Source organism: Microtus ochrogaster, linkage group LG4, assembly GCF_000317375.1.
Source record: "Microtus ochrogaster isolate Prairie Vole_2 linkage group LG4, MicOch1.0, whole genome shotgun sequence".
Classification (NCBI taxonomy): domain Eukaryota; kingdom Metazoa; phylum Chordata; class Mammalia; order Rodentia; family Cricetidae; genus Microtus; species Microtus ochrogaster.
In genome coordinates this window covers 17,526,210-17,536,643 of record NC_022030.1, presented here as the reverse complement: position 1 = coordinate 17,536,643, position 10,434 = coordinate 17,526,210, and the positions used below count along the sequence as shown (strand labels likewise).

Here is a 10,434-nt window from a genome sequence, read left to right as displayed (position 1 = left end):
GATGGCTCCCCCTGCCGGCCTTAGTCACCTCTGTGGCTCCAGTCCTTGGTTCTTTCCCCACTGGCACACAGCACAGCAGAGCAACTGTTGTGCCCACACATTGAACACACCAGGTTTGCTACGCAGTAGGAGAGCAGAGTTCAGAAGAGCTCCGTGCATTAAGTGGTTCCTTGCAAAGCTCAGCTAAGTGCAGAGGTTTCTGAACGGGTCTGAGGTCTCAAAGCCTGTACAGGCCTCAGCAGAGTCGGAGGATGCTTTCTGTCTTCTGTGGTCACTCTTAGCCCGCAATGCCCACCTCACTGTGAGGAATCCCGAATCGAACTGGACCCACCTTGCAGGGGCCTGTGCGTGGTGGACACGCGCTAATGTGGGTCTGAGATAAGGTTTGACTTACAATAATGACTTTATTTATTTAACATATTTAATTACAGAACATAAAATAGCTGGGGGTGGCCCAGCCTCGCCCCACCCTGAAGCTACCAGGAGGAGGCCTCCCTGATGACCCTCATTTGGGGTCTTCCTACGGTAGGGCCCTATTGCTTTACCAGGGGAGGAGCCATGCAGATGAGGGGGCAGGACCTCCTCTTGGTCCCACCCCTACCCAGGTTGGCCTTCCTCCAAATGCCCAAGCTGTGCCCTACCCCAGTCTCGACTCCTCCTTCCTCTGACCAGGAGCCTGTCTTCGGCTGCCCCGCGCTGCCCCCACCCCCTCTGCAACCTAAAGGGGAATAAATACAAACTTTACAAAGTAAAGGGGGTCCAACGTTGCCCTGGGGCGGGGCAGCAGGCTGAAGGCAGGGCCATCCAGCTGGGCAGGCCATGGTTCACTGCTGTGGGCAGCTTTACATCATTCCTAGCTGCAGCAGCGTGTTGGCATATGCCATGGGCTTGACGTTGGGGTGAGGCTGCAGCAGGGGCAGAAGGACAGTCAGAGGATCCGCCCACACGCAGCCCATGTCCAGGCAGTGCCCTGTCCCAGGCCACTCACCACTGCTGTGAATTGGTGGAACTGGGGCCGCAGGTCCGAGCCCTGGAGGTGGATGTAGGAGGCTTTGTTTCCCATCTGGTCACTGCAGGGACAGGAGAAGAGGGGCTAGAGATTAAGAGAAGGTGGAAAACAGAAGGGGGGGGGGTCTGAGACAGGAGGGGACTGCAGGAAGTGGAGAAAAGAGATGGTGGAGGCAGAGAAGAAACCACATTGAAGAGGGCTGAAGGAGGAAAACCATGGAAAAGTGGGGGAAGCAGAGGCAGGAAGAGGCAGTGGGGGAGCCTGGAGACCCATCTCACCACTACCCTAACCACTGGAGGGACATAACACCACCAAGATGTTACAGCCTAGTCCAAGAACAAGAGCCTATACAACCCCATGGCTTCCTCTACACATACAGAGTAGGGAGAACATGAACTCAGAGGAAAAGGCCTCTGTCCGAGGGAAGAGGACCTAACATTTGGGACTAGGGAGCAATGCAGGCCTATAGGTGCTCATTACAGTAGCATGTATCCACTCTTAGTGTCTTCCCTTTCCCTTTCCCTTCCCTCCCTCCCTGTGGCAGAGGTTTTACATGAGGAAAGTTAAACCTCAAACCTGCCCCAGTGGTTATGCCTGTAATCCTACTACTTGAGAGACTTGCAACAGAAATGCCATGAGTTTGACACCAGTCTGGACTACAGTAAGGCCTGGTCTCAAAAGCCACACAGACATAATCCATACAAATAAACCCTGTAGTCCAGGCAAAGGGGGGAAGAGTAAGACACACCAATAGTTGGGGGCAGAGAAGACAGTGACACAGCGGCCACCATGGGCCACCTCATAGCCCTCAGACTTGACTTCATGGCTGCGGATGATGTAGTCAAGTTGGTTCTCCTCCAGGAAGGCCTTGGTGACATCAGGCCCAAACTGGCAGCTCACGCCCCGCTTGCTGACTGAGCGCCCGTTCTGGTAGGAGCAAGGGAAAGGAGACTCTGGGTGACTGCTGGCCTGGTTCCACCCCACCACGCAGCCCACACCCACAGAAAGACAACAGGCTCACCTGTGGCTGGGGATCTGACCACAACAGGTCACACATGGGACCTGGGGGGAGGGGAGCAAATGTCAGAGACTTGTCTGTCTCCCAGGTTGCACCAGACAGGTGCCTACCCCACAGTACAGACTGGTGGTGGTGGTGGTGGTAGTAGGATCTGGTGGAGACATCACTGTGGCCAGGGCTCAGGGCATGCACAACAGTTCTGAGCTGGTCCCAGTTTCCCCAGCATCTCTCATTCAGTCCATTATAAGCCTCTTTCCACCCAAAGCCTCCTGTGACTCCCCACAGCCCCAGCAGCAAAGCCCACATACCTACTATGGTCTGTAGCTCTTAGGATGCGGCTTCTGGCCTATGTTCAGCAGGAACATCTGAGGGCCAGCCCTATCCACTCCACCCCTTCACTCTCTGCTGTCTTCCCCCACTGGCCACACCCTCACCTCTCTTCTGGTGTCACCTCAAATGTCATCACCCTGCAGAAGCCACCCACATCATCTATGTCCTCAGTGACAGTCTCTGGGACTTCAACAGGTGCCTTAATTCCTCTTTAGGGGGAGGGGAGAAAAGTGAGTGACAGGTGTGTGTCATGAACTCTGATGTTCACCGGTTGGCACAATTCTACTCATTCAAGGATGCAGGTGGGAGTGGGCCCCATGCTTGCCATGGGCATAAAGTCTGTGTGAGCCCAGGTGCCCCTCTCTGTGCCAGGGGCCCATTCACCTGAGTCTGGTGGCTGCCGATTCCGCTCAATCTTTCGGATGTCATCCAGGGTGACGCCATCCTCACTGAACAAGCCTCCATGCATGATCTGAGGGAGGCCATGTGTCTGTGAGGAAAGGAGCCCTTCCACCCCTCCACTCCAAACCAGCACGTGGCTCCTTACCAGCACTTTGCCGTTGATGCACTGGGCCAGTGGCAGCCACTCAAACACCTCACTGAAAAGCTCATACATCTGGGCTGTGTATTTGGCCTTCACCTCGCCCTCGAACCCGTAGATCTGGTTCATGTTGTCTGTCTCGTGGTTGCCTGGTCACAACAAAGGGACAGGAGAGGCCCCTCAGCCTCTAGGTTATCATATACCTACCTGGCAATCTCAGGTGTAGACTAAGGGACAAGATGGTATTTACTCAGTGATGGCAGGCTGGCACTATGTTTTGCAAATAAGTGCCCACCTCACTACTCAGCTTGAGTTTGTATTAGATTAGTGTCCCCAGGGAAGCTGTTCACACCCACTGTGTGTGAACTAGGAAAAGGCACCCTCCCCCCGACCTCCTGTCTGGCACCTGCCAGCAAAGGGTACAGCGAAGCCCCACACCAGGCTGTAGCATCCGACACTGCTACTGCGGTGCACAACCTGCTCAACCTTTCTTGGTGGCCCCAGGGCGGGGTGTGTGTGTGAAACCCTCCTCACCTCGAAGAAGATGAAAATGATCTGGGTACAGGAGTTTAAAGCCGAAGAGGGTGAGGATCACTTCAACAGAGAAGGAGCCGCGGTCCACAAAGTCACCATTAAATATCTTTCTTGTTAAGAAAAGTGCAGGTGGCAGATGGGCCAGTAATTCTGCCTGTCTCCTTGGCACCAAGGCTCCTGTCAGTGCCTCCAAAGGGGGTGCACCCTTGCCCTGCCTTTAGACTGATGCCACCCACCCCAGGACGGCACCAAGGGCCCACCCTCACCTGTCTTGGGGAGACCAGTGGCATAGTTGAGGCAGCCAGATCTTCCCTGAGAGCAGTCCTCAAACCAAAGGAGAAATGGGACAGACCTTCCTCCCAAAAGCACAGAGCCCAGGGGCCTTACATGGTGGCTAAATATCAGGAAAATATCCCATGCCAAACACGAGTACAGGCTGGGTTTGGCAGTAAATGTCTACAACCCTAGCAAGCGGGAGATAGGAGACAGGAAGCTCAAGACCATCAGGAGCTACACTTTACAGTTTACCTCCAAAAGGCCCCAAAGGAAACAATACAAAAATGTGACAAACACCCGGAGCCTGGTTTCGCTCATCTGCTTACCACATTCCAACAACCCTGTGAAAAAGACCGTTACCCACGGTACAGACGAGGGAACTAGAGCAGGAGATGAGACAGCCTGTGGGAGTGGAAGGGCTGGGTGGACACACCGGTGTCTCACCCTGCAGCAGAAGAGAAAGACCTGGGGCCTGGACCTGCAGGGACCCCAGTAACAGTAAGATGACGGCCCTGGTGTTCTTCCTTAGTGGGGCTCTGCCCTCTCCACATGGGATACACGGAGGATACATAGGGGTTGGTCTCTGAGGGTAAACCGTTGAGCTCAAATATGTTGAGGAGGTCATAGAACTGGCCATGGGTGTCCCCGCACACTGTAATCTTCTCTGTCTGGAAGAAAAGAGGCCACCGGAGAGGGAGGGGCCCAGAGAGAGATATGGGGAGGGGGCAAAGGGGAAATGAGGGGAGAGGTCACAACAGACCAAGAAAATTCATGCAGGACACAAGGGTAGGGGACATGACAAAGAGGAAGCAGACAGCCGGGAGGGGTGTTAGGGACAGAGAGAAGGGACGACTGCGCAGGTGACCTACCTACTGGACTCACCCTCCCGGACTACATGCACCCGCCCTCCACCCTGCACCCACAGCGTAAGACGCACCTCTTTCAGCGTCGTCTCCACCAGAGTGCTCAGCTTGCAGAGGACTTCTTTCACCTGTACTAGGATCTGGAAAACAGGGCAGCTGTAAGTAGAGCTGCTTGGGGTGGGAGTACAAGGTACTGCCCTTTCAAGGCCCTGGGAAAGCCTCAGCTGCTCAGGAGCTACTGGGAAGGTGTGGACTACTGGATGCTAACCAGGAACAGAGGTGGCCCTCAAGAGGTGTTGAGTGGCCCATGTGTCAACAAAACATCATGAGGAGGGGGGAGGGGGGTTGAAAGATGGCTCAGCAATTAAGAGCACTGGCTGTTTTATTTTCTTCCCCAGAAGATCAATTATTTTTGATTTCCAGCACCCACACAGTGGCTCACAACTATCCACATCTTCAGTCCCAAAGGATTCAGTGCCCTCTTCTGGCCTCCACAGATACTGCACATAGGCAGTGTACAGATATACACACAGGCAAACAATCTAAACATCACCATCATTTCACAAGGATCTTGGTTCATCTTTTAAAATTCAACAGCATTAGGAAACACAATAGTTGGTTCACAGTATAGGAAACTTTAAAAAAGAACCAGCCTAGGGCTGGAGAGATGGCTCAGTGGTTAAGAGCATTGCCTGCTCTACCAAAGGTCCTGAGTTCAATTCCCAGCAACCACATGGTGGCTCACAACCATCTGTAATGGGGTCTGGTGCCCTCTTCTGGCCTGCAAGCATAGACACAGACAGAATAAATAAATAAATAAATTAAAAAAAAAAAAAAAGAACCAGCCTAGAGCCAGGAAGATGGTTTAGTAGGTAGGAAGAATGCATGCTTGGTAAAGATCTGAGTTCAAATCCCCAGGGTGTGTGTGTGTGTGTGTGTGTGTGTGTGTGTGTGTGTGTGTGTGTTATCTGTAGTTCCATCACCGAGGGGGCAGAGACAGTCAGATCCCTGGAGCTTGTGGGCTAGCCAGCCCAGATGAACCAGTGAGTTTCCAGTTGAGTAAGATTTTGTCATCTGCCCTTCCCCAGCACCTGCAAGTGTGTACTACATGTGGATGGTAGATGCATACATGTATATACAGAGCTAGACTGGACACGTGTCATAAAGCTCCTTAAAATATAAGCCTCTCAGCTGGGTGGTAGTGGTGCAAGCCTTTAATCCCTGTACTCGGGAGGCAGAGGCAGGTGGATCTCTGTGAATTTGAGGCCACCCTGGACTATAGAGCAAGTTCTAGGACAGGCTCCAAAACTTACACAGAGAAACCCTGTCTCAAAATCAATACAAAACAAAACCAAAAAAAAAAAAACAAAAACCCAAGTCTCTCTCTGCAGAGAAGGGGGAGGTGGAGGACCTTCTACCATGCAGTGGTATTGGCAATTTGAGAATCTGCCTAAGTGGGTGTCCTGAGACACCACCTATAACCCTGGCAGGTTAAGTCCAGATTCTTTTGTTTTATTTTTCAGACAGATTCTCACTCACTGTGGATCTTTAATGGTCTAGAAAGCCTATGTATACCAGGCTGGCTTGAACTCAGAGATACATTTGCCTCTACCTCCCAATCTGGAATTAAAGGTGTGCACAAACATGCCCTGCATAGCCTGAAGTATATAGTAAGACCTTGTCTCAACAACCCCTTCAATAACCTTAAATATATTTTGGGGAACCCCAGGAGAAATGAAAACACTAGGATATTTGTCAATGTTACTTTCACATACTGAACATGACCTTGAGAAAAGTCAAGTGTGTTTGTCAGTGATTTAGGTTTTACGTACAGCCTGTGGGTTGTGCACATTAGGTGTATTTAATGTTCCATCATGGAGACAAGTGAACACACCACAGTCTTGTAAGTGGATGTCCTTGTTTTAGGATACAGGTTATAGTGGCTACAACTGAGTCTCAACTAGTTCTGTTAAAAGCAAGGGATGGAGGCCCCACACCTGTGAGAAGTATGTGGCTGTTAACTGTTCATCTTTCAACTTCCATGTACGTTTAACAATTTAAAAAAAAGTGGGGAAAAGAAAAAGTGTCTGTGAGTTCGAGACCAGCCTGGTCTACAGAGCTAGTTCCAGGACAGGCTCCAAAGCCACAGAGAAACCCTGTCTCGAAAAAAAAAGAAAGAAAGAAAGAAAGTGTCATTAAACAAACAAAAAACCCAAAAGCAACACTGGAGGTGGTCACTCAGGAAGCTGCAAAGAACTATTGCTCTTGCTGCCCTAAGGACAGGAACAAACCAAACAGCCAATATCACAATCAAAAAGAAAACTAACAAATCCACCTGAAACCCACATGCATAGAACCCTGAAGGACACACCACCAACAGAGACAAGCAGCCCCTTTGTGGGGCATTGGGGTTATAGCTGCTCAGGCTAGTGGCAGTTGGCTCCTATCAGGGCTAAGTACCAGGGGAAGGCAGTGATCACAGGCGGGCTGTGATTCCATCACTGGGGAGGCATATGTGTGGCTAGCTCTGTCATAGAAATGACTTCTACTGGGGGCTGGAGAGATGGCTTGGCGGTTAAGAGCAATCAATGGCTGTTCTTCCAGACAGCTTGAGTTCAAATGTCACAACCATCTACAGTGGGATCTGACGCCCTCTTCTGGCATAAAGCCATACATGCAGATAGAGTACTCATATACATAAAATAAAGCTTAAAAAGGGGGACAAGGGAAGGGAATGACTTCTATTATCTGAGAACTCTCCCAACCATGAATGTCCTCTTACTGAAGCCCCCAACTTGGGTCAGCCATGCTCTTTAAGAACTCCTCTTTCCAGTGCCTTCCGGAAGGTCTCACTTTTGAGCCTGGGTCTGCACTTGTGTAGGGCACTGCCTGACACCCACAAAGGCTGGGGTATTGGATGCGGACAAGTGGTAACCCTCAGCACAGTGCCCAGCACACAGCACTGGCTTAGGAAGCGGCAGCGTTCACGACCATTCTCCTCAGTCTGCTCAGAGCCAAGCCGGCAGTGGCAGGCCCATTCCCGGGTCTCGGTGTTACCTGATAGGCACACTTCCGGTGCAGTTTCTTCTGTTCCTTGTACCACTGCATAAGTTCTTTCATGAAGGTGATTGTCACTTTGCCATCCTCAAGCTTGGGCCCGCTGTATTCATCTTCAATGGCTGGTGCATGGACAAAGGGATTAATTAGTGGCTTCAGCCATTGAGGGGCAAGAAGGGGAACCTGGCCTAAAGGGATGGGGTGAGGAGATGAGGCAATGAAGATTCCCATGATGCCGCAATGCTCCTAGGTCTTAGGGTCAGTCCACAGCTCCTACACTCCCTGACTCTCTGGCCAGTTCTAAGCAGTGGCTTCTTCCTTTGGTGCCTGTCCTCTAGAGAGCTGTTTCCCTGCCCTTTGTCCCACATTCTAAATGAGTGGCTAAGAGGGTGATTGCCAAATAATCTCTCTTCAGATTCACAGCCCAGAGCACCTGGTGACCTTCAGGTGACATCAGAATGTGGGTCACTCCTCCTAGTCCTGTGCCTCCAACACACAGCATGGGGACTGCTACTAGGTCAAACTGCACAGTGGTGTGTCCATCAAAGGGATGGTGGGCACCATGGCTCCAGAAGGCAAAGCTCACTGTGAAGATACTCTGACCAGAAAAGATGACAACACACGCCCTGAATGATGAAGACCCTGACAGGTTGTGTCTGGGAGGAAGACATGCTAGCTCCTGTCAGGCTCTCAGGAGGCAGGCCCTCAAATATAGCCTGGCTTCCCTAGCGACTCCTGGCTCCCAGGCTTCTTCAGTGGTGAGCAGATGGACTTCAGTCTGGTGGGACAATGGCTAATGTCTAACTCATGCCTAGTCTATGTAGACAAGTCCCTGAAAGTATGCCGAGTCAAAGGCAGAGACCTGGAAGCTCCTAGAGTCTAGGACCGAGACAGTGGAACCCAGGGAGGTTGCTGGAGGGCGGCTCCCATGTCCACATGCTTTCCCTCTGTAGCTCTTCATGCCGAGACTGTATAACAGACTGGTAAGCATCCTTCTGGATTCTGTGAGTCACTCGACAAACTAATGAAACCTCAAGAGCGAACTGTGGGAGGCCTGATTCATACCCAGTGGGTCAGAGGCATGGTCAAAACAAATCTGGGACTTGGAACAAGCAATGCCATGGAGGCCGCAGGTTCCACATAAGTATGGCACATACATGCCTACTCACACGACACGATAATCAATGAAGGCTTTTCAAAAGGGTGTGTGTGGGGAGGAAGCTTAGGGTCGCACCTCAGTTTGTCAGAACTGATTTGAATCAGAGCAATCTGACGATGGTACCCAGTACAGACTGAAGGGTCTGCGTACGGTCTTGGTGACCAGGAGTCTGTGCTGACTGCTGAGTGAGATGAGGAAAAACTGCTCTGCTGATATACTGTCAGCACTAGTGTCAGAAGTAGAATTTGCTAAGATAGCCCTGGCTCACAGAAATGGGTCTAGAAGGAAGAAGATAAGAGGGGAAAGGAAGGAATCTGGCTTCTGGGTAGCCACGTGGTCACCCACTGTACAGGGCCACAGTTGTGCTGTGCGCTCTCCTAAGAAAATGTGATCTGCTCAATTTCCTGATCAAAGCTTTCTAAGATGGCTAAAACTGCAGCAGAGAGTGTCGGGTCCGACGCTGGCCTGAGACCAACTTCAGCCTTGGCAGCATCTGGGAAAAAGTCACACAGGGGCAAAGGACAGCACATGCAGGACCTCTGGTCACCAAAAATAAAAGGACTAGAGGAAGACCAAGACACTTCTGAGAGCAGAGGGCCTGGTGTGAAGGAGTTGTCTGTGACTCCATTATTAGCCTCCCAAGGAGCCTTCCTGCAGTGGGTTCTGAAGGAAAATATGTAGGGCCCTGGCTGCCTCAGAGTTCTGCAAAGCAGAGGACATTAAACACCAGACCATGTGACAGTTAGTGCTAGTTGCCCACTTTACAGAGTCCAGAATCACCGGGAGATGGGTTCTGGGCATGTCTACAGGGGGATTACTGTATTAACTGAGGTGGGAAGACTTGCCAGTTATGAGTGGCACCAGTCCCTGGGTGGGATCCTGGATTGTGGGAGCAATATGATCAGCTGCTTCAAGCTACTTGGCTTCCCTGACATGATGGACTATACCCTTAAACTGTGGGCCAACGCCCCTTTTCTTACACCTCTCAACAAGGTATTTTATCAAAGCAACAGGAAAAGAAACTAACACAGACTTCTATGGAACAGCCTGCCTGGTGGGTCAACCAGAAGCTACTGTAATAGCTCACTTTGAATGGGAGTGCCTGCCTCCCCCATCAGCACTGAGTGGAAGGATTCCACAGAGGAGCAGCCGATTTGTTTCTCGTGCAAGCCATAAGGGGTTGGTGTTAGCATGGACCCTCTTTACCCCATGGAACTTTACAAAACCAGTTCAGAAGTTTTGCTAGATCTGGGCTCCCTATTCCTCTTGTAGGTCTGAGAGATGCTATTAAAAACATCAAGCAAATAAACTAGAACATGAAGAAAGAAGGAGGAGTTCATCTCAGGAAGGGAGAAGCGCTGAGGGTTACTAAAAAAATAAAACAGGGCCAGATGTGCTGGTGCATGCATGCAATCCTAAAACTTGGAAGGCTGAGGCAGGAGGATTCTAAGTCTGAGGCCTTCTTTAGCTTCACAGTGAGAAAAGATGAATAAGGAAAATGAAGAGGAGGGACTGGCAAGGTGGCTCAGCAGGTCACCAAACCTGATGACCTGATTTGATCTCTGGGACCCACGTAGTGGAGACAGCTAGAGAGCTGGCTCTTCTCAGGTGTCCTCTGACTTCCACCCTCACCGTGCACTGACAATC

At 51.1% G+C, this 10,434-nt stretch overlaps 1 protein-coding gene across 1 annotated transcript in view; it reads right to left on the bottom strand.

Annotated features, from left to right (window-relative positions):
• Positions 1–386: 386 nt before the first annotated feature.
• Positions 387–10,434, bottom strand: part of LOC101993350 (serine/threonine-protein phosphatase 5) — a 26,492-nt gene continuing 16,444 nt past the window's right edge. Inside the window, exons 4-13 of the mRNA XM_005361031.2 lie at positions 7,629–7,750; positions 4,646–4,711; positions 4,278–4,376; positions 3,433–3,538; positions 2,905–3,047; positions 2,742–2,829; positions 2,031–2,071; positions 1,758–1,936; positions 989–1,070; positions 387–905 (exon numbers count right to left, since the gene is read on the bottom strand). Coding sequence (XP_005361088.1) covers positions 843–905; positions 989–1,070; positions 1,758–1,936; positions 2,031–2,071; positions 2,742–2,829; positions 2,905–3,047; positions 3,433–3,538; positions 4,278–4,376; positions 4,646–4,711; positions 7,629–7,750 — 989 coding nt within the window. The 3' untranslated portion in view covers positions 387–842. The remainder of the gene's footprint in view (positions 906–988; positions 1,071–1,757; positions 1,937–2,030; positions 2,072–2,741; positions 2,830–2,904; positions 3,048–3,432; positions 3,539–4,277; positions 4,377–4,645; positions 4,712–7,628; positions 7,751–10,434) is intronic.